Source organism: Colletes latitarsis, chromosome 9 (genome assembly GCF_051014445.1).
Source record: "Colletes latitarsis isolate SP2378_abdomen chromosome 9, iyColLati1, whole genome shotgun sequence".
NCBI lineage: Eukaryota > Metazoa > Arthropoda > Insecta > Hymenoptera > Colletidae > Colletes > Colletes latitarsis.
In genome coordinates, this window is record NC_135142.1 from 15,524,169 (window position 1) to 15,549,213 (window position 25,045).

A 25,045-nucleotide genomic window follows, 5' to 3' on the forward strand; every position below is an offset into this window, starting at 1 on the left:
TAATTAATGAATTGAATCAAAAATGAGAAAACTGCTTGTACATCAATGTGGAGTATTGGAGTCTGGGAAAAATTGTAATGGGAGATTCTAGAGGCCAAAATAAGACGAAAATCAAGGATACTAATTTGTTGATTGAGGCTTCGTTCAAAAGTTATAGAAACATTTCCGGCCACACAGTATATTTTCGGTAAAGAATTTTTTTCTAGAAAGTGGGTAGGATTTTGAGGGTATGTCTATTAACCAAAAATAATTGTAATTGACCCCCGGAATCGAAAATAATTTTTCCAGAATGATTTCAAATTTTTTTTTTCACCAAAAAATTTAGTCACTTACCTCCTGACGATTTTTCTTAAAAAGTCGTTTTTGATTTTCAGTAATTTTGTTTGACGCTCTATAGAAAAGTCGCCTAATACTTTTTTGTAGGCACCCATGAGCTCTACTTCAGAAAAATGTTTCATTGAAATATATTCACTATTGTAGAAGTTATGACCATTTGAAAATTGGACCATTTTTATGGAGTTTTTCTTACTTCATGGTGTTAAGGAACAACTTCTCGAACATTCTTCGAATTGCTACATATTCTTCACCAAAATACACGTTGATTGCATTTCGAAACATTATAATCCTCCAATCTGTTCAGAAGTTATGATATTTTAAACATTTGTATGAAATTTCAGGGAAACATATCAATGTATGGTCAGACATCATACTTTCGGTAAGGAATTTTTTTCTCAAAAATGCGCAGGATTTCGAAGATACGTCTATTCACCAAAAATAATTGTAAATAACCCCTACAACTAAAAATAATTTTTTTAGAATCATTTGGAAATTTTTTTTTTAGGCCTACTCGATACCCCTTGTCGATTTTTCTTAAAAATTCGTTTTTCATTTTTAATAAATTTGTTTGACGCTGCACGGAAATATTGTCTAATACTTTTTTGTAGGTATCCATGAGCTCTACTTCCATACTAAATTTCATTGAGATCCATTAACTATTGTAGGAATTATGGACGTTTGAAAATTGAACCATTTTTATGGGGTTTTCCTCACTTTACGGAGTTAAGCAACGGATATTTTTGGAATTTTTACATATTCTTCACTAAAATACGCGCCGTTTTGAAACATTAAAATCCTTCAATTCGTTCAGAAGTTATGACGTTTTAAAGATAAGCACGAAATTTTGGAGTGACATTTCTGGCCGGAAATTATATTTTCGGAAAGGATGTTTTTCCTCGAAAATGGTTAGGATTTCGAGAATATGTCTATTGACCAAAAATGATTATAATTAACCCCCGCAATCGAAAACAATTTTTCCAGAATGATTTGAAATTTTTTAATTTAATTTTTTAATCATTTTTTTGTGAAGCCTCAATCAACAAATTGATATTCTTGATTTTCGTCTTATTAATGTCCCATTAAAATTTTTCCCAGGGGTGATCGAACACCCTGTATAACATTTTAATCTTAGTTTTACTTGTAGAACACACTGCTGAAGTGTGTCCGAAAAAATGCGGACCACCCTGTATATGTGAGTTAATATGTTAAGAAAGAGTGTCACTTAAATCATAAAATTTTAATTTCAGTTTATTAAATTTGAAGATAAGATTAACGTGTTTAAGACTTACACTTTAGGGTAATAATAAATAAAATAAAAACCATACTCTATGCAAACGTTAATTAAAAAAAGAAATTAATTGTTGGAACCTCTCAGGACGATCTAACCTCTGAATCAGAAGGCAGAAGGTTAATCTCTCGATACGACCGCTCAGTTTAAATCCCCACCCTTGAACGAGGACTTGTGAGGTGAGACTCGATATCGTATCGCGATATCGTCGCTTGTTTTATTCAGTCTGCGTGGGTCGTTCTCGACGAGAATCTCCAAGGTACACTTTGCTCTTTCCCCTCTTTTCGCCCCGAAGATTCATAAATATTCAGCGAAATGAAAGTGGTCCATCCCCGTGAAATTTTTCAACCGTAACCGTTCTTGCGCTTTAACAAGGCCTTGTAAGACGCCGTGGAAGACGGCTCGGTTTGAATCAAATTAGAGGATCCTCGTCTTATCGCGTTTGCGACGTTTGGGACAAAGCGAGGCCTCGGGAGATTTTCAAATGGAAGAAATTCAGGTTACACAGCCTACAGAACGTATGTATGTGGAAGTTATAGTACGCGGGAGGGAAACACGAAGCAAGGTCTGGGTTAGGGATAATGTAAATCGTTAGGTCGCTGTCAGACAAAAAGGCTGTTCCAGTTGCCTCTTTTTAATGAGAAAATGTCACCAGAAGCGGGGTACTGAAATACTTTAATTTTGCACGAGCAGACGAGCAAAGTAGAAAGTGAACGATATATTTTTAAAAAAGGAAAATTCTTTAAGAGAACGGAAGAAACATTAGGATCTGAATATTTAAAAAAGTTCAAACTACTTAACAGTTTGACTGCCAGGTCACCATATGTATGATTTTGCACTAGTGGAACTAGAAAAATTAATTCTCAAGTTAAAATGTTGACGGAAATCAATTCGGATAAGATTTAGAAATTTTAACTTTTAGGTTACAAAAATAAGTAATGAAACAAATTTTAAATTACATTAGTTTACAATTATCTAAAATCACAATTTTCGTCTTGCAGAAAATTGTATTTTTATCTGGCAGTGAATGAGTTAAATAAATTCTGAATTTTTGAAATGCCTATTAGTGGTCTATTTGATTATTTTGAGGAAAAAGCAGTGTAAAAACCTATCATAATTGTTGAGAATTAAGAAGTATGTGTTAAAGGACTTTGAAGGATGGGCAAAAGAGATACTGGAAATTGTGCGCGAAGAAATTTTATTCTCCATTATGTAGAAAGACTCTTCTTGATATTTTAAAACGTCGCGTTTGATGGATTATGGTAGAACATTTGACTGATTATAACGGTCATAGTGTGTGTCATATTTTGTGCAATTCATCTTCTGTTTTCTATTAAATAATGTACATAAAAGTTGTCGCGTAACAATTTATATACAGCACATCAATATTTTCGTTTTCATCATAAAATAATTTGTTGTATAACAACTGTACGTAGCAATGTTAAATATAAAGATCAATTTCGTTTCCTTAAATGTAATCATACATATACATGTTTATCCTTCGCGTGATAGTGGCTATTTAGACGATTTTAACGAACTATAATACAAGGTCATTCAAGGTTAGACAAACTATAAAAGATAGTAGAGTGATCGATACAATGTTTCATATTTTTCAGATTTGTCGTCCTAGTAGCAAATTAATAAATGGCGAGAAAACAATGGAAACAATTGAAACTATTCCTTTATCATTGATTCTACTCTTTTCTTACTAATTATAATCAATTGAAATACATAATACACTATCGGCGCTGTTCATAAACATCAGTACAAGTGAAAATAACAAATATTCAAATCTATTTAAAAATGACGCACTTTTCGAACAAATTTGATTCCATACTTTTGATTTTACACTTACAGAGTCTTGTTAGAATCAATCCCACTCGGTCATACTATTTATCCCATAACAATCTGTATATACAACTATAGCAATTACCACGGAGTAATTTATAATAAATATTAATCGTGGTGTGATATTTTCTGTTTTCTGTCGATCTTCCTAGTTAATTAAAGAAAAACAACACCACGCTATTGTTAATGTTTACAAACGCCGCTCCAAGTAGAAATAACAACGTATAGCCGGACAGACCAATCAAGATGTATTTAATCATCACGCGAGGACCATGAATGTTCGATACAAATTTTTGTTTAAATGAAGCTTCGTACCAGACCTGGGCGTTTTGTGAAATTCTCGAAATACATTATTACAAAATTCATTTTCAGAGTTATTTGAAAGGTATTTCAAAATAACACCATTGTTTCATGAAGTATTTCAAATTGAAAATTAATTAATGTATTTCCAATCAAATGATTTATTTGCCACCTTACAAAATTAATTATTTGTTATATGGTTTCAATGAAAATAATTTGCTTTTTAATAGGATTCTGTTAAAAGCTAAAATACATTTTTCCTACGACAAATAATATTAAAGTTTATCAATATCTCTGATAGTATATAATGTATAATTATTATGTTCTTTGCTTATATGTATATTATTACAATTAGATATTAACATATTTATCGCACATTCACTACGATTATTCCTACATATTATTGCTTTTCCTGAACGCTACAAACAAAAATTTTTGTATTTGAATTTGCCATTAATTGCTCAAACGAAGAACCTAAGATCAATCGAAATACCTTATTTATAAAATATCATATTGAATATGCCTGTTTCCATTTCAAAGTGACGCTCGCCTTTGTTGAGACACTTTTGGCATCGACGTACTATTGAATTTATTGTTGACTTCAGTTGGTTGCGATTTTGTCCAATTCTTCACATGCAATATTGATTTTTGCAATTAATTCATCTCTTGTACGTATTTCTGTATTGTAAACTTTCTCTTTCAGAGTGCCCCCTAAGTAAAAATCTAAACAGGTAGTCAAGTGGTCTGGGGGCCAAGAAATTGGGCCTCTTCGACCAATCCATTGTTGGGGATAGTGTCTATTAAGCCAATTTTTTACACAATGGGCATAATGTACTGAACATCCACCTAATTGTATCCAGTCGTTTTGACGGAATGATAAAGATACATCTTCTAACAATGGCGGGTGATCATTAGGAAAGATTCTCCCGTGAACCGCTCAGGAAGGAAATAAGGTCCGATTAAGAATTCATCACACATGTCCAATCAAACATTGCATTTTTAATTGATGCTAAAACGATCTTTCTCTCACAGCATATGGATTCTCAGTTGCCCATACGTGAGTATTGTGTAAATTAAATATGCCTCGTCGGTTCATAGCACTTTTGATTGGAAAAGATTGTCTCTGCTTACAGTATTTATGTACTATTCACAAAATTGCATCCTTTTAATGATGTCACTTGGTAATAAGTTTTGCACATAAGTGTAATGATAGGGATACATGTTAGTAGTTTTCAGCATTCTCTAAATAGCCCTTTCAGATATTTGCAGCTGACAAGAAGTTGACAAAAGATTTTCGAAGTAATTTTCAATTTTTGCAAATCGTTGCGTATTCTGCAAAGATGAATCTTCATTTCTGTTAGACACAGAATGAAACGAGCCCGTTTCATATAACTGCTGATGAAGTCTAACACTGTGTGATGTGCTTTCTGTTAGGAAACGTTTCACGATACTTTCTAACGGCAGCTCTAGAATTTCAGGCACTCAAGCCGTATACGAAATGAATATCCGTATACTCGCGATTTGAGAATACTTTTGGCATTTTGAACACTTTAATTCGTTCGCAAGACGCAACGAAACTAAAATTACGTTCGTAGTACAGTATGAGACTTGCCGTCATAGAGACTTAACAGTACACATATCCTAATTTACATGTTTATATTACTTAACATCGACTCTGCATACGTATCTCGTCTTGTCCTGTATTAAATTGAGAGGAACGGCGTTATCATATCATTCACATTTCATATTTTCGCTGTAACTTCTTAACAAAGCATTTATGGATTGTTTGCTATATTACATTTTAGTCTTACTTATAGAATACACTTCTGAGGTGTCTACGGAAAAATGTGGAACACCCTGTATATACAGGGAAATACAGGGACCTGGGAAAAATTTTAATGGCGAATTTTAGAGGCCAAAATAAGACGAAAAATAAGAATACCAATTTGTCGATGGAGGCTTCGTTAAAAAGTTATTAACGTTTAAATTTAAAAACTTCAAATTGTTCTGAAAAAATTACTTTCGGTTGCGGGGGTCAATTATAATCATTTTTGGTGAATACACATACTTCCGAAATCCTATCCACCTTCGAGAAAAAAATTCGAGTAAGTACTGAAAGTTTTGGGTGAAAAAAAAGACTTTCGAATCGCCTTGGAAAAATTACTTTTAGTTGCAGGAGTCAATTGCAAGCATTTTTTATCAATAAACATACTCCCAAAATCCTACTCAGTTTCGAGAAAAACATTCCTTACTGAAAGTATGATGTCTGACTATACATTTATATGTTTCCCTGAAATTTCATGGAAATGTTTAAAATATCATAACTTCCGAACAGATTGGAGGATTACAATGTTTAAAAAAGCAAACAACGCGTATTTTAGTGAAGAATATGTAGAAATCGTAAAAATATTCGAAAAGTTGGTCCTTGACCCCGCAAAATGAGAAAAACCCCATAAAAATGGTCCAATTTTCAAACAGCCATAACTCCTACAATTGTGAATATATTTCAATGAAACTTTTTCCTGAAGTAGAGCTTCTGGGTACCTACAGAAAAGTATCAGACAACATTTCTGTAGGGCGTCAAACAAAATTACTAAAAATGAAAAAGGAATTTTTAAGAAAAATGGACAGAGGGTAGGTGCCTAAATTTTTCGACGAAAAAAAAATTTCAAATCGTTCTGAAAAAATTATTTTCGGTTGTGGGGGTTAATTTCAATCATTTTTCGTGAATAGATATACCCCCGAAATCCTACCCACTTTCTAGAAAAAAATTCGAGAAGGTGTGAAATTTTTCGACGGCGAAAAAAATTTCAAATCGTTTTGGAAAAATTATTTTCGGTTGCGAGGGTCAATTACAATCATTTTCTATGAGTAGACATACCCCCGAAATCTTGCGCATTTTCGAGAAAGAAATTCAGTACGGTCGAAACTTTAAACGTTAATAACTGTTTAACGAAGACTTTATCAACAAATTGGTATTCTTGATTTTCATCTTATTTTGGCCTCTAGAATCCCCCATTAAAATTTTTCCCAGGGTTGGCCGACTCCTTGTATATATTATTTCATATTTTTGATATTTTCGTCCAATTGTATCAACCTCGCCAACGTAGCCAGTGCATTAGACTGGCAGATATTAAATCACCATCGATGAGGGGGTGCAAACGGTATCTCCCACTTGCTGGCAACAATAAGAGGGCAGTTTGCGGGACAAAAGCGTCACGAAATCTCGTAGACAAAGGACGGAACAATGGACGTCTCCCTTTTCTGTCATATCAGCATCGGTTCAGTCCACGCGCGTACACGGCCCTATCGGCTTGGCCATGCAAGCGCAGAAACGGTCGACTTTTATTCTCGATAGAAGAATCGTCGATAACGGGCGCCTGGTCCTGGGGAAAAGCTCTAGAGAGGATCGATATGTCTGTCCGTGCTTATCCAATATTCTGCTTGCGGAATCGAACGGAACAGTTGCTGTCAGTTGGATTACGGTGGTCCAAGAAGTCGGCTTTTCGAGATAAAAACCATAAAATACAGTTAAAGTGAATAATAATCATGTGGTAGATACTAATACAGAATATTATATTCGTGGTAGCCAAGCTTTGTATTGTATCGTATGAAAATAGATCTGGCACGAGTTATAGATTTTTACTCGTACAATGTAGCAAAAATACTGCAAATGATATGAAAAGTATCCATGATATTACAAATATAATATCCTCTTTTTGTCAAGAACGATGTTAACGGTGACACTTCTTTAAAGAATAATCAGAATGGGAAATTCGATAACTATCGTAAGTAGCGAAAATTTGAAAATTTGAATTGTAAATCTACGCCAAATCGCCAAGTAAATAAGTATTTAGAAAACGAAATTAGATTAAGAAATGGATTATTTGACTTACAGTTAAAAAATTTGTATCACATACATACATATATAAAGAAAAGCCTTTAGAAAGCAGTATTTGTTAAAACCCAATAAATATACATACTGCATACTATGCTTATTCAAAAATAGATTCATAATTCAAAATGCCATGTTTATATGACCTGATTCTACCCTTAAGACGAGCTTAATATACTCTTAAAGTTTGACCACCCATTTAGTTACACTCTCTGCAGTAGGTCATGATGAAAACTATGTTTAATCCCAGAAAGTTCGTAGAGCCAATTTATGTGGCAAATAAAAACCTTTTATTAGCAGAAAATAATTTATTAAGAAAACGATATCGTAGCATTCATGTATAAATTGTTGTTTGCCATGTTCGAAACAAATATTACAAATCCAACCTGAACAAAAACAGCTTATTTAATATAAATGTTTGTAAATTTAATTTATAGAAAAATACATAAATAAATTATATAAAAAGAACTGAGCATAATTAAGTGAATATGAAAATTAGGGTACTTACGACCAATAGTATATTAATTTCAAATTGATAAGAATATAAAATCAAGTATTATGAAATAATTTTATAAAGTTTAAAATGCACGTTAAGTTGAAATAATGGAATACATTTTGGAAACATCAATTTGACTGTTTATTATAATTCAAAGCTTTTAATCGAAATGTTTGTGTTAAATAAACCATACTTGTTCAAACTGTAATTAATATAATATTCATTTTAAAAATAAAAATTAAAGCTTGAGAAGATGCACAATTCTGTAGTACAAAATTTTCCAAAATACGAAATACAATGTTTCCAACTGCAGTTTGGATAGAAAGAACTTCCGATGTCGAAATACTAAATTATACAGGGTGTTCGGCCATCCCTGGGAAAAATTTTAACGGGAGATTGTGGAGGCCAAAATAAGACGACAATCAAGAATATCAATTTGTTGATGGAGGCTTTATTAAAAAGTTATTAACATTTAAAGTTCCGCCGATACTGAATTTTTTTTCACGAAAATGCGCAGGATTTCGTGGTTATATCTATTCACCAAAAATGATTGTAATTGACCCCCGCAACCGAAAATAATTTTTCCAGAACGATTTCAAAAATTTTTCTTTCGTCGAAAAATTTAGGCACCTACCCCCCCCGGCGATTTTCCTTAAAAATTCGTTTTTGATTTTTAGTAATTTTGTTCGACACCCTACAGAAAAGTTGTCTAATACTTTTTTGTAGATACCCATGGCCTCTACTTCATAACAAAATTTCATTGAAATATATTCACTATTGTAGGAGTTATGAACATTTGAAAATTGGATCATTTTTATGGGGTTTTTCTCATTTTTCGAGGTGAAGGATCAACCTTTTGAATATTTTTACGATTTCTACATATTCCTCACCTAAATACGCGTTGTTTGCTTTTTTAAACATTAAAATTGTCCAATCCGTTCAGAAGTTATGACATTTTAAAGGTTCGCATGAAATTTCAGGGAAGCATTTTTGACCTCACATTAGATTTTCGGTAAAGAATTTTTTTCTCGAAAATGCGTAGGATTTCGTAGGTATGTGTATTCACCAAAAATGTTTGTAATTGACCCCTGTAACTAAGTATAATTTTTTTAGAACGATTTGAAATTTGTCCATCCCACCGAAAAAGTACACCTTTCTAAATTTTTTTCTCGAAGGTGCGTAGGATTTCGGGGGCATGTATAATGACCAAAAATTATTGTAATTGACCTCTGCAACCGAAAATAATTTTTTTTAGAACAATTTGAAACGCATGAAATTTCAGGGGAATCATTCATTCATGATCAGACATTATATTTTCGGTAATGAATTTTTTTCCCGAAATTGTGTAGGATTTCGGGGTTATATCTATTCACCAAAAATGATTGTGATTGACCCCCGCAACCGAAAATAATTTGTTTAGAACGATTTGAAAAATTTCAGCACCTACCCGAATTTTTTTCTCAAAAGTGGGTAGGATTTCGAAGGTATGTGTATTCACCAAAAATGATTGTAATTGACCCCCACAACCGAAAATAATTTTTTCAGAACGATTTGAAATTTTTGAATTTAATTGTTAATAACTTTTTAACGAAGCCTCAGTTAAGAAATTGATATTCTTGATTTCCGTCTTATTTTGGCCTCTAGAATCTCCCATTAAAATTTTTCCCGTGACCGAACACCCTGTATAGCGAGTTTAATGATCCCATTAGGACACTCCTAGATAGAATTCCTAGAAGTAGATTCTTCGGAGACCCTAAGACATAAACAGACCTTAGTGTAACCATTCTGTGAAACTTATTGTTAGTCCCTTTCGCTGTGTGTGAATTTACAATGTGCCAGTTCGTATTAAAAATAATAAGGGTGGAATATTTTCTTAAAAATGTTCTACCCAGATCTTCAACAAACATATATAAATCATAGCTGCGTTAACGATTACTAGAAAACACCATTATTCGTTTTTATTGCAGCGTTAACACACCCATGTAGCATTAACAAACTACGATAATTGTATCAAGAATAACTACAGTGAAAATAGAGTGAAATTGTTTTTTCTACTTGAATGAAAAAGACGTGGATAAAATAGTTCAACTCGCTCGTATCGATAGAGTAGAAATTATCGCATTCGAAAGTATAATACGAATGTAGGCACAAGAGGTATAAGTATTGTTACAAGAGCATTAAATGGGCTCTCGTAGCTCGCGTTGAGAAGAAGACAAAGATTTACAGTCTTAAGAGTTTGAAAAAACTAAACAGAAGCTAAACGATCAGACAGTGAAACAGCTATAGCAAACAGTGATACAGACAGTGAAAATAGAATAAAATGTTTAAATTGAGACAGAATGAAAGTACTTTTGTGCTTTAGATAAACCAATAGAATGTTAAAGATCTACGATTGGAGGCCTTGAGAAATGCAGCAAGATATGAATTCAAGAAAATCTTACCTTACCGATATCAGCAACAACTTTAAGTACTCAATCGAACAGTTACAAATTAAAAAATACATAAAATAACGCGTGTAAGGTCAACTTAGCTGCTTCGATTTATTTAATATAGTATAATATTTCAAAATACTCAATTATATAGGAAGTTTTAAAACGCTCTATGGACTTTTATGATACTGTGAAAATGAAAACTTTATAAATTCGATAACTAAGAAATTATCTTTTCAAATGCTGTCCACTCACGACCTGAACAGTAGAGATCGAAAGACTTCGAAAAGAAAACAACTATGATATGCGATGTTTGATCGTCCATTCATGTAACGTGAAAAAGTTGAATGAGTAATAGAGTAACATACTTTTGAGATCTTCGAAGGTTCAAATAATTTCACATCGAAAATGTTCGAAAGTTAAAAGCAATCCATATACGAAGGAAAAAGAGATCGGTATATCAGTTGGATGAAATTGATGATCACACGTTATGTCTATACAATTCGTTTATTATATTTAATGATACACTATAGTTACATACAGTCGTTGAAGTACATGCGCGCCTATCATCGAATACGAGTTCACGTTACTGTTCGCTGAAGTCTTCGAGTATTTTCTCCCCTTTCTTTCCTCGTCCCTGGGCAGGAGGCCTCGCAGGAACGCGGTCGCCAGAAATTTGCATTTCTAACTTCCGCCGGAGAACTTTGGAGCGAGGCTCGAATTTTCACGGTGTCTCGTGTTCCGGCTGCAGCCGTGCATCGCGTACCTTCCGGCAAATTGTAAGAAGACGATCCCCAGCTCGTCTATGCGTCTCGATTTCTAGGCGCGTTAATGAAATTCGCGAGGATTTTGATCCTCGAGCGCGCCGGACTTTCGAGGCGGGAAATCGATCTGGCGAGAAAAGGAAAATGCATTCCGCCGATTACGTCTGTACGACTTGATCGAATTCGTTTCTCGTTCAGCGCGGCGATGCAAAGCACAGCAAAAACACAGTCGACGAACACGCCACAAGTGCTGAGCGCATGTAGTGTCAGTACCTCGAGAGAACTGCCCTGGAATGTAGCGCAGAGCAGAAGAAAGATGAGTCCTGAGTTAAGAGGAACGTGGAACCACGAGTAGGTTAGCCAGAATGTAGACACTAACGCATAATTTTTGTTTGGTAGACCTTACAAATGCTGATCAGAACAATTTCTCAATTTCTAGCAGGACTAATTTCTCTTTCTCCCTACACTATATCGGTACTACATAGAAAAGATTTTTATCGAGTTTAATAGTTGTATGCTAGGGAAGAATCTAGATTCAACACTAGTCAATGGATGACATTATTTGTAGATAATAGGATAATAATAATGGTTAACTGTAAGCATGATTCAAACAATTATATATTTAGATCTCAATCTCAATTTGAGTTTTCTTCAGTAAAAATTTTATTATCTGATTTACCAGAGTTGAGCTCTGAGAAGTTTGCAATAGGCAGCGGCGAAATCGAGTAAGGGACCAATCACGTTACAGAACTAGGCGCGATGTTGCCATATCGTGACACGCAGCGTTCTACCTCTTCCTATTCATCAGCATAACTATTCCTTCGTCAGTGGTTCGATAAAGTAGATTTCTTATCGAAGATTTTTATCCTCTGATTTATTCCACCATTCATTTTCAAAATTATTAACCGTACATTCCTTGTCTTATTTTAATCAAAAAAGATCGATATTCTTTGAAAAACTGTTTTCTAAATCTGATAATTAGATTACATACAAATGGATCAGTGCAAAATCAATCAGTAGTTCAGAAATACGAGTTATCCATGTATGAATATTACTTACTATTAGAAATAACAAAATGGAAGTACATTTAAATTGTAGAATAAGTTTCGTTTCGTGTACAAGGATATAATAGTTAAGGATGTTAAAATGTAAAAGTTATTCATCATTGTGTCTACTGTTTATTAGTTCTAATGTTAAGTAATTTTTATATATAGATAACTCGTATTTCTAAACTATTATTCTTATATTGCCCTCTTTTCTTACATTTTTTAAATAATATTTAACTGTGGGAATGCCAACAAGTATATAGATGTTCAATGAAATATTTAAACTGAAGAATAATCTTTTTTTATTTATACATGTAAATGCTACTCAAGTAAAGTGTAAAAACTGATCATAAATATCTCTATCCTTTATTTCTCGTAATATTAAGTAATTTCCATAAATAGGTATCGCATATTTCTAAACAATTGGATCTTCTTACACGATCTTTTTTCCTTAATATTTAACTATTAGAAAAATCAAGAAACAGCTATTCAATAATACGAATATTGAATATACAAATTATGGAACAATTTTGTCGTATATATGCGAATAATAGTAAAAAATATTAAAATGTAAATATTGGTCACAACTGTATTTACTTTTTACATTTTCTAATATTAAATCATTTCCATACGTGGATACCTCATATTTTTAAATCAATTAGTTCTTATTAAACTCTCTCCTTAAACTTTTTCATGAATATTGAATTGTTAAAGAAATCAAGAAGTAGTTGTTAAAAAGTAAAAATACATTTAAATTGTAGAATAATTTTTTGTTTCATATATAAGTGCATACATTAGTCAAGAAAGTTAAAATGTATCTATTGTTTATTCTTTCTAAAAATAAGTACTTCACTACTCTACCTTTTTACATTTTAAAATTAATATTTAACTGTCTAAAAAATTAAGAACTAAATCTATATAATGCAATAAATATGTTTAAATTGGAGAACAATTTTTTATTTTATATATAATTGTAAATAATAGCCAAGGAAGTTAAGGTATAAATGTCAATGATAAATATTTAATTTATACTCTTTTTTTAACAATTCTTTCTTCTTACAAAGCTCCTTTTTCTTGTATTTATAGTGTAAATTATATAATTGTTCAAATTATGCTTGTGTTCAGCATAGAATTACTCTATTGATGTTCAATATGGCATAGATCTTTGAAAAACTACTGGCCTGGCTTAATTATGTGCGTTACAAAGAAGAGGTCAGTACTGTAACCAATGACTCACATTCCTTCCAGGACAGTTCTCTTCGGTTCTCAACAGTGCGCCATTTTATTGTACCGTAAACGTGCAAGTTGAAGTCGATGGCAGATTTATGATTCTTAATATTATTTCCGCTAGACATTTAACTCGCAGCGCTATTTAAATTTTACAAAAATGGAAACGGTTATACTTTATCAATAGCTTTCTTGTATGTTGTAAATGCTCGAAAAGTGGAAACTAGTACAGAAATAGATCGCGCTTAGGTAGTATCAGAGGTATTACAATTGTCTATATTTTGGCCCCGTATTAATGAACGAACGCGACTTTCTTTGCGAAGTGTTACAAGCGTTATAAAAAGAGCTCGAAACGTATTAAATCCCCTCGTTTCTAATTGATATTAAACATTTAACGTTAAATATAATTATCTGTAACCGTTTTACTATGTTTCAATCAAAGAACTTTATTGTTTTGCAATATAACTTCAGTGATATTCATAATAAAACGCTTATTATCTATTTTCAATGCACATTAATACTTTCACATGTTTTTAAGAGTTAAAACTTTGCAGAAATGTAACAAATAAAATTGTAGAGTTTCATTAGGAACCTTGTAGAAATTGTATAAATATAGTATTTCTAATAGGAACAAGATCAGATACAATATTCGATAACACTATAAATATTTGATAAGAAGGGAAATAAGTTTGTAATTTGGGAAACAGTAAACATGCATATAAAAAATTTAACTAATCTTCAATTCGTATTTTGTATCGAAATTTGACTCTATTTATATTAAAAATAACAAGCATTGAGCTTCGAAGGAAGTTCCTCGCTTTTTCTTTATAGCAATTTATATGAAATTATTTTACTACTGCGACCGGAAGTAACGAGTTTCGAGCCCTTCGTACAACGTATGCAATTAGTCCGCCGTTAAAAATGTGCCCAGTGTTTCATATTCGTGTATAGTGCAGCGTTTCTGAATTTAGACAGTTAAACGAAACAAAAAGAAACTGAAACGTAATCCCAATTGCTTACCGACGTTGCTCGATACGTGCTCGCAAGTACGATTTTGGCAATGTCGATGGAAGTAGCTGAAAAACAAATCGCATCAGTAACTCGATAAGCTTTGGCACGGTACACGGATACACATTTAAACAAACCGTTGACCCATTCAACGCGTTTCAAGGAAGCAATACACACGTTTCATCGATCAAATCGATCGCACCGTAATCTCTTTTTCAGTCGATTAAGTGGACGAAGATTCGATGTGCACAATGCGTCAGACTTTTCTTTTCTTACAAAGCCGTAGGTACGTGAAAAACTATTCGCACACGTCGATTAACAGCAACCACTCATCGCACGCGTTACAAGCAGCAACTATCGGGCGACCAAAACAGTTCGTGCAGTTTTCTCGAAAGTAAACATTTTTCGTCAAATGAATAAAATGTATCAAATACTTCTGAATAAGATCACGCTGAATAATCGTGGTATATCATTGATCGAAAATAACGGTTCAAGTTATCCTTGAATATAAATACTACGAAGAATAATGTGGACTGTATTCGTTGGTTCGAGTAAATATTTACGTAAGTGAAACAAGATAATAATTCTTGAAATTAACGGTTTAATTGGTTTATTTACGGTTTGGAAATGTAATAGGTAAAGGAATAATATTTTAGACAATATGAGATTTGATAATCACAGTAGCAAAAATTTATATTAGAATACCAGGTATACCTGGGAAAAAATTTGATAGGAGATTCTAGAGGCCAAAATAAGACGAAAATCAAGAATACTAATTTGTTGATGGAGGCTTCGTTAAAAAGTTATTAACGTTTAAAGTTCCGACCGTACTGAATTTTTTTCTAAAAACTGGGTAGGATTTCGGGGATAGGTCTATTCACCAAAAATTATTGCAATTGACCCCTGCAGCCGAAAATAATTTTTCCAGAACGATTTCAAATTTTTTAATTTCGTCTAAAAATTTCAGTATCTACTCGAATTTTTTTCTTAAAAATGCGTAGGAATTCGAGGGTATGTGTAATAACCAAAAATGATTGTAATCGGCTCCTGCAACCGAAAATAATTTTTTTAGAATTATTTGAAAAATTTTTTTTTCAGCAAAAAATTTCAGCACCTACCTGAATTTTTTTTTCGAAAGTAGGTAGGATTTTGGGGGTATGTGTATTCACCAAAAATGATTGCAATTGACCCCCGCAGCCGAAAATAATTTTTTCAGAACGATATAAAATTTTTTAATAACTTACTAACTTACTAACGAAGCCTCAGTCCAGAAATTGATATTCTTTATTTTCGTCTTATTTTGGCCTCTAGAATCCCCCATTAAAATTTTTCCCAGGGTTGGCCGAACACCCTGTATGTTAAAATGCGTAAAAAATGTGTTTATCATAATGTTCGGTTGCATTTCGACGTGCAATCGTATTAGTTGCTTTTTCGACCATTAAAAGGATCGCGAGTTGCATTTTAACCTTTAAATCAGTCACAAGCAGCAATTTAGTCACGAACACTCAGTTGCATTTAATATTAATCAAGCTATTGCAAACCGAAGCTGCTGTTTACATGCCCTATATAAACAGAATGTCCTGCAATTAGGATGATAGGTTTTACACAACTTCCTTTTTCACCTATAAGTAGAATAAAATAACTAAACATGTTAGACGATCCAGAGTTAGACGATTGTACGTGTAAAAATAAATAAAATATGTGAAATGAAATTTTCTCATACGAGATATCGTTTATGAGAGAATTTTGATTCAATCTTTTTCTATTAAAATTACATTTGACCTATACAGTGTCCAATTCTTAAAATTTTACTGCAATTTGTTTATCTGAAGGTAAATGTAGAGATACTGGAAAAGTAATACAATAATTAGTTCTTATTTTTTAATCATTCTATTTTAAACAATTTTTTGTTGATATTTGAACTATAAAACATTTAAAAAATATGTTAAACGTAAAACTTAGTTGGTGAAAGTCGATATTGTTGAGTTTTGCATTTTTTTTAACATTTTTATCACATAAAATGCAACAGGTGGAGATGGTATGGTATAGAAATAAGTATAATAATGAGAGTATGAATATGTAGAAGGCGAGGTGCAGTTACAGTACTATTATTAAAACCCAACATTAACTGAAATATAATAAATGTCTATCGTTTTTATGCACAATCTATGCAAACAAGATTTTATAATCAAAAGTATTATTTTCTGATAAAAACTTCACTATTTGACTGTATTAACAAGATGGAAATATTTAAGTTTATTTTAATTTAAAATGAAAGTTGCCATTCGAGCGTGCAGCACTAGTATTTCCAAATCGATTTTCTCCAAAACGAAACATTACAAAGAAATATTTTATTGAGCTAAAGGTAAAGGTAATATAAAATAATTAGAAATCATATCGCATCAAAAAGTGAAAATATAAATAAATTTTAATGTATTCGGAAAGAAAAAATATTCAATGAGCAAATTATAAAACCATTATACCTTCTCATAATTAATTTATGACCCGAGTATGAACATTCCAAACGAAATTGCAAGGCCGCATTGCATACTAAACGTGGCACGATCCTTGAAACATAAGAATCTAATAGAGTGATTCACGTGATACTTAACATGGAATGCAATGCGAATCTCGAACTAACTAGAACTGGAAATGAATATTTACATATTAATATAATAGAAACAATTTTTGAATACTTGTGTTTACAATTTTCTTTTCGTATTTTTTTCTACCCTCTTTAAGCATTTACAAAGTTTTCTTTCATTACTTTACAACTTATTGCTTCGACTGCAATTACTTTCATATCGTTGATCAATTTATGAGTATGTATAACGTCATCGTTCTTGTTATGTACAGGGTGCTTCAGAAATTGGTCGTCAAACTTTGGTTCTGTATTCTACTTTTCCTAAGAACGAAGAAGGGTTATATAAAAACAAATCCAGAAACTTCTCCTTTTCGAGATCCAAATATTTCTTACTTGCGACAGAGTACTTTCGAAACGATAAATCTAATTGGGACGACAAATTTTTTATATCGATATTCATTGAATTTGTATTGTTTTCTAAATATCCATTGACCTCGTAAATTAAGAAATTAATACGATTTAACAAGAATTGTGATTGGAATGGACATTGTAAAAGTAGCATCTTTCACCAGAATTTAATGTTTCTCTTCATTTCTTTTTCGTTTTAATGCAAAGCATAAAACTTAATGTAAAAGTAAAAATTAACATTGTCAACTATCCTTGATGTATTGAAAGAACAATGAAATACAGAATACTGTCAAATTTTTTTCAATTAACAAAGAATATCTCATGAGTTCCAAATAGTTAAAAATGATGTAAGAATCATTTTCTACTTTATCTTGTTATGCAAATTATTACTATTTAAAACTGCCAAAGTCAGGTCGTTGTATGACACAGTGAATTACTTAAATTATAGACATATAATTTGAATCGTGTTTATGAATATATTCAAAAGTTTCTAATTATTTTATCTCTTTTGTTTTTCTCATAGTGAGTATTTACATAATTCTTTTTATGACTAGGGTACAAAAAATTATCATTCAACCGAAAGATGAACATTTTACGTTAGCCTCGAAACTTATGTATGCGATAGAATTTGAGGCTTTTATTATTACAAAATATTGAGATATATAATTAAGACTATCTCCTTTTTAAAATTTTATTTCGTATCTCGAAGTTGTTCTTTTACCATAAACTATATATTTATTACTACATCTTAAAAAAATAAATTAAGGATATAATGCGGAGAGCAAATAAAATCGCAACTGTGCTTGTAACGTCACAAATTTGTCGTTATTTTCATTATTAGAACAAGCATTACTCGTTTCTAATTTATCAAATAAAAAATTTCAACATTTTGGTGAATAATTAAGCTTGAAAAATTAAGAAAGTACTATTAAACAAAGATAAAATAAATTACATTACGTATAATTAGAACAGTATTATTTTTAATTATACATTCATTCGAGTTTATTTTGGTATCATTTGCGGTTCAATAATTAAACAAAACTATCACTAGAATGTTTGAAAATCTTTTGATTGCATCTAACAATTAAGTCTGGGGTCTTTCGTACCTTTTCATTCATCTAAATAAAAGAAATTACAATCTGTTGAAGTAAGGTAATCGGTTTGAATCGCCCGCTTCAGTGAGTGTGGTGTGGAAGTACGAATAAAAGTGTTAGTTAAGTAAGCAGAGCGAGTATGTGAAAAATAACACAATCATATATTGAAGTCTTTAGTAGTTACTAAAGTAATTAATGTATTAAGAATTACTGAAATGATAGCTTTGTACAGGGTCGTCTCAACCGCTAAATATAATAACTCGTATCTTACTCCAAATATTTTTTATATTTTTGCATGTTAAGTGCATACTATAGTTTCTTTGAAAATTAAAATCTCCCATAATTGCATAAATATTCGAGGTTTAGTAATAAGGTTTTTAGTATTTCGTTTTTGTACTATAAATCTCAAAACATGAATATACAAAAAGGGACACGTTATACCCTTCGCACATAAAGTTAATGTCTGTTCTTGTAGCTCTTTTCTTGACATTTTTTTAAATAAATTTCTTACATGTTTTTAAAATAAAGTTCTTACATGTTTGAGAGAGAAATAATCATTCGATTTGTCAATGTAACTAACAATAATTTGCACATGTGCATTGAGCTTTAGAAACTTCTGATTTTATTTAGTATTTGCTTATTAAAATTAACATAAACGGCATTAAATTGAAATACAATTGTAAATAATTCTTTAAGTAAAACTTAAAGAAATTGAAATAATTTCTCTGAAATAATACACATTACATACAGGGTGTTCGACCACACATGGGAAAAATTTTAATTGGAAATTCTAGAGGCCAAAATAAGACGAAAAACAAGAATACCAATTTGTTGATGGAGGCTTTGTTAAAAAGTTATTAATATTTAAAGTTCCGCCGATACTGAATTTTTTTCACGTAAATGCGCAGGATTTCGGGGTTATGTCTATTCACCAAAAATGATTGTGATTGACCCTCGCAACCGAAAATAATTTTTTTAGAACGATTTGAAAAATTTTTCTTTTGTCGAAAAATTTAGGCACCTACCCCCCGTCGATTTTCCTTAAAAATTCGTTTTTGATTTTTAGTAATTTTGTTCGACACCCTACAGAGAAGTTGTCTAATACTTTTTTGTAGGTACCCATGACCTCTACTTCATAACAAAATTTCATTGAAATATATTCACTATTGTAGGAGTTATGAACATTTGAAAATGGGACCATTTTTATGGGGTTTTTCTTATTTTTCGGGGTCAAGGATCAACTTTTCGAATATTTTTACCATTTCTACATATTCCTCACCTAAATACGCGTTGTGTGCTTTTTTAAACATTCAAATTGTCTAATCCGTTCAAAAGTTATGACATTTTAAAGATTCGCATGAAATTTCAGGTAAACATTTCTGGCCTCACATTAGATTTTCGGTAAAGAATTTTTTTCTCAAAAATGCGTAGGATTTCGGGGGTATGTGTATTCACCAAAAATGCTTGTAATTGACCCCTGTAACTAAATATAATTTTTTCAGAACAATTTGAAACACATGAAATTTCAGGGGAATCATTCATTCATGATCAGACATTATATTTTCGGTAATGAATTTTTTTCTCGAAAGTGCGTAGGATTTCGGGCATATGTCTATTCACCAAAAATGCTTGTAATTCACCCCCGCATCCGAAAATAATTTTTTCAGAATGATTTGAAATTTTTTAATTTAATTTTTTAATAACATTTTAATGAAGCCTCAGTCAAAAAATTGATATTCTTGGTTTTCGTCTTATTTTGGCCTCTAGAATCTCCCATTAAAATTTTTCCCAAGGGTGGCCGAACACCCTGTATGTTTCAGAGTCTGATAAAGATGTTTAAAAATGTCTGGTGTTTTGCAAACATTAGTACAGTAATAGAGTAGGCTATTATGACAACATACGCTGCTTTTAATGTTATTTTATTTGTCGTTAAGAAATAGTTTCCAAACCTATCTTTACACGATCTTTCTTCATCTTTGGGAGTGGTAAAATACACCGGTATTTGACGACCTATTTCTGAAGCACTCTATACATTTATATTTATAAAATATTCAATTGGAATATATCGATCGAAAGTCTCAATTTTAATAAAAACATGCTTTTATGTATTACCGCTACGTTTAATCCTGCTGTTCTCCTCGAGTCTTAAACTTTTATAGGTGTTTTATTTGTTTCAAACGCTTCGATATTACTCTTAACCTTCCATTACCTAAAAGGAAACACTCCTTCTCGTGGAAGAAGTAGGAATGTACAGAGTTGGGTAAAATTCTCGAACAACAAATAAAAATGTTAGATTCGCTCGTAAACTAACTTCTACCCATTGTCTAAATATTCGTTAATAGATTCTAATGTATAAATGAATTTATAGTTTACAAATAGATCTAAAATTTGTATTCTTTATTCGCGAATAAAATTTGCCCGATTCTGTTGCACTGTAATTCGGGGGAGCAACACGGTTAAACAGACACAATATCAAGTTCAGGTGTGACAGGAAACGAAAATCCCATTCCAACGTTCGATTTTCACCAGAGCTTTGATTTGATCGTTAAAAATTGCAAGAACTTTTTTGGCCAGCTGATATAATGTCCCGAACGTGACAGCTGTCGACCGTCGAGGAAACATTTCGCGCTCTCGTCGTTGTTGGTAACGTTCGGTGGAATTTAAAGTCTTCCCGAAATATTGATATCCACGTAAAAACGAGAATATAAACTGAATATATAACAGAGCCATTCTCGTCTCTCGCCGATATTTCGTGAATATCTTGTGTACCCGATATCCCTACAATCAGAAGTACAACACACAAGCTTTCATCAGCGATAAGCAAAAATTTCCAAACAGCTTTTCGCGGGAACGCTTCGCGCCGAGTCGATAACAGACTTCTCAATGAAACATAATAATGCACCTTGCTAAAAAGAGAAATGCACATTGGACTATTTTTTCTTTTTCTTTTCCTTTTTTTTTTTAACGAGGTTTTTTTTTGATCGAATAACATCGTTGCAAAATTGGTAAGATGAAATACGTTGTAAGTAAAGAGCTTCAGAATATTGAAATATAACTCTAATACAAAGATTCATGTAAATTCGTTGAACGAGTTCGATATTATATTAAATCTAATATTGCTTCGGTATTGTACGATGTAAAAACATTTCCTTGTCGAATTTAACGACAATTTAACATAGAAAGGAAACTTAGCGATAAACAAGATCGAAGTTTGAAATTTTCTAATTATATTTCTTGAAACGAAAATGTACGGCGTAAGTACAATATTAAAAATAGTATCGTTAACACGTTCAGCATTCGATCTTTCAAAACTGAAATCTGTTTCGATCCGTTATGTGATGCTTTTCAATTTCAGCCTTTTGAACATCATCTGGTGTTGCTGTTCATTCCACTCGTTTTTCGCTTCGCGAAAATTGGCAGTAAACTGTTCGTTTCAAAGGTAAAGGGCTAAACAAATATCGCAGGCGGCACACTTAAAAGCTCGTAATATATATTTTTGTAGCGCTGAACGTATTAAGGCCATACACAGGGTGTTTTAATATAAAAATAAGTAGCCAAATTTTGAGAAGCTCTATAAACACATCGAGCTCAGAAACGTTTCCTTTTTTAATCACAACGCAGAGTACATTAAAAACATTTTCGTCTGAAATACGTACGACTGAAATTTCGTCAAACGTGTGTGAATAAAAATAATGGAAGCATTTCTAAACTGATCTGTGTTCGTAGAACATTCGTTGATTGTCAGAGTGACTGGATTACGACCGAAACATTCGAGCAACTATATCGAAAACACTCTGTACACAGCTGGAACAATTCTCTGCTTGACATCGTTCGTGAAATCGGGCTTGGTACGCGATTCCTTTTTTTTTTTTTTTATTTGCAACTCACACGAAGCTTGTACGTACATATTCACTGGACGAGACAAAACGAATTCACAAAACGTGATACTCACACCAAGCTGGTGTATACTCACACCGAGTTTAACAGTGACGTTCTAATCGCCGATATGTATGGTGCAGAATTTACATAACTCGATTCTGAAAAGAAACATTAACACAACATGTAATTTGGGGTTGAACATTATTGAGAGAGAGGAAACGAGAGAGAAACAGAGTTCTCGAAGTGAGAAGGACGATACATTGAATCAGCCCCTCGGTATGGGTATGTGATTTACTGTATTTATGTAATTTCATAACTATTATCGGTAGTATTATTTGCTCGATACAGGTAATTAATTAAATATTTTGTTTGGTGCATCCATCATCAGATTATGGTTTCTCGTGGTGCTCATTTAACTCGAGAATTCTATTTGTAATCCTGTTTATTGCACATTTAAAATCTTGAATGTTCGGTCAGCTTAGGCAATGCACTTATACAGGATGTGTCAATTGATATAGATCTGTATTTGTTTTGTTAAGGATAAAAGAGGGTAATAGAGGAAATAATAGAATAATATAAGATTCTTAATATTCTTAAAACAGAATATATATTGTAATTTTCTAAAAAAATATGCTATACAGAAATTGTATAATTGTGTTTCTCAGTGCATAAGTAATTTTGGATGGGAAAATGTTTAAATAATGTATGGAAAACCCAACAGTTACACTGTTTTTGAACATTGATTTTAATAAATTTTTTGTTATCAGTAATGAAATTGGAAAAAAGTATGATATTGATCTTTGCAAATGTACATATATACTGTTTCTTTGTTATTAATATTTTCGCGAATCATTCCAGTGACATTACCCTGTATAGTTTTAACAAAAAGACTCTCATGGAGTGTAATATTTTACAATGTATTATAGAATCAAGCATTTCCTTATTTTTAACTAATAATAGTACCTAATAGTTAATTTGAATTTGGAGATTAGTTAATACGATGATTTCTAAACTTTTTGAACTTCTTTTTGCAACCCTTTAAAGAAAAGAAATTTAAGTGTTTAAAATTATGCAAAAAAAAATACGTTGACATTTGTTAAGTTGTGATGATTAACGTATTAATAGAGACAAATGTTTAAGTTTTTCATCCCTTTATTATAAACTGGATTATCACCATAGCTTGATAAGTCAATTTTAATATTACAAACTGTAATTTGTGTTGTAATATATAATATTGAGTTGTAATATTCCAAAAAGTTACTGTTAATGTTGTGAGTAATTATTTAGCTAAATGTATATAATAAAATGTGTTAGTAAACAATTATAAGGGATGGAAAAACTTGAGAATATTTTATAATAAGACTGATCACTGCAAAGCAATAAATTGTTATATTTAATAAAATAAATTACTCGTTTGTTACAAATCACCAGAAATTTGTGTTAAGATGATAAAATAGTTGAAATTAATTTCATTTAAAACTAATAAGTCTTAAACGTATACACACACATAATCCTATAAAACAAAAAACATGCTCAGAATTGGACAAAATTGCCAGATATGAAGAGGATATTACAAAAACAATTCTCCACAATTCTAAATATGTTTTCCATTTTACTGAACTTATCCATACGTACACACATTTAAAACTGACCAATTTTAAATAAAATTAACTAAAATTATTTTATTTTTTTAATGTAAATTTTTAATGGACTGTATCATAGGAATAATCTATTTTTTAAAATACAAGATTTTTAGTTTTACAAACACCTCATTTGTTATGGAATACTTATAATTATCGTTTTGTTCTAATTTTGGACATTTATACTTGAAAGGGAATATTTACTTTAGTCGAAAAATAGCGGTTTCAAATTCAAATAGAAATTATTTATATCAAATTTTTATAAAAATTTTTATCACATTCATAGCGAAAAATTCAAGTAAATAATTATTTAATCAAAAGGAAAATATTGTATTATATGCATTTTTTTACATTCAAAGTTTTCTTTAGCGTCTTCTTGAAATTGTAAAACGCCCTCCTTGAGGTCGCATCCCCCCTACTTTAGCGAACACAGATTGCTATAATACAGAATGTTTGTATTATTAGCCCTCGCTATTTTTCTTGTAAATTGATAATCTAGACAAAAATAACGATCAATAATGACCACACTGGTTTCAACAATCGTAAAATATGTACAAGAGGAGATGTCATCGACTATCCTTAACTTAGATTTAAGCGTAATTCAACCCTAATATCGAAGTTATAGATATAATAAGGCAAAAAATTGTTTGTTTGTTGTTATCCAAAACCTAAACTTAACCAATCTTAACATAGAACAGTCATAAATCTTCCTTCAAGGCCATCATAATTGATAAAGTTCTTTCAAATGAAGACAATTATAAAAGACATTAGAAATAAAAAAGAAGTTTTACTGTTTCGTAAGA

General features: G+C 31.6%; 1 protein-coding gene across 4 annotated transcripts in view; it reads right to left on the minus strand.

The window, feature by feature from the left end:
* Teh1 (tipE homolog 1 phospholipid transfer protein) overlaps positions 1–25,045 on the minus strand; it is a 229,794-nt gene that overhangs the window by 48,829 nt on the left and 155,920 nt on the right. Inside the window, exons 3-5 of one of the 4 annotated variants that reach the window (XR_013080335.1) lie at positions 22,697–22,760; positions 14,650–14,705; positions 11,473–11,483 (exon numbers count right to left, since the gene is read on the minus strand). The exons of 2 other annotated variants lie outside the window; for them this stretch is intronic. Coding sequence is in view for 1 of the 2 variants with exons in the window: in XM_076773467.1 (XP_076629582.1) it covers positions 22,718–22,760 (43 nt within the window). In the remaining variant the exon portion in view is untranslated. Of the gene's footprint in view, positions 1–11,472; positions 11,484–14,649; positions 14,706–22,539; positions 22,761–25,045 lie in introns of those variants that run through there. One more of the 4 variants, XM_076773467.1, reaches the window with a different exon arrangement.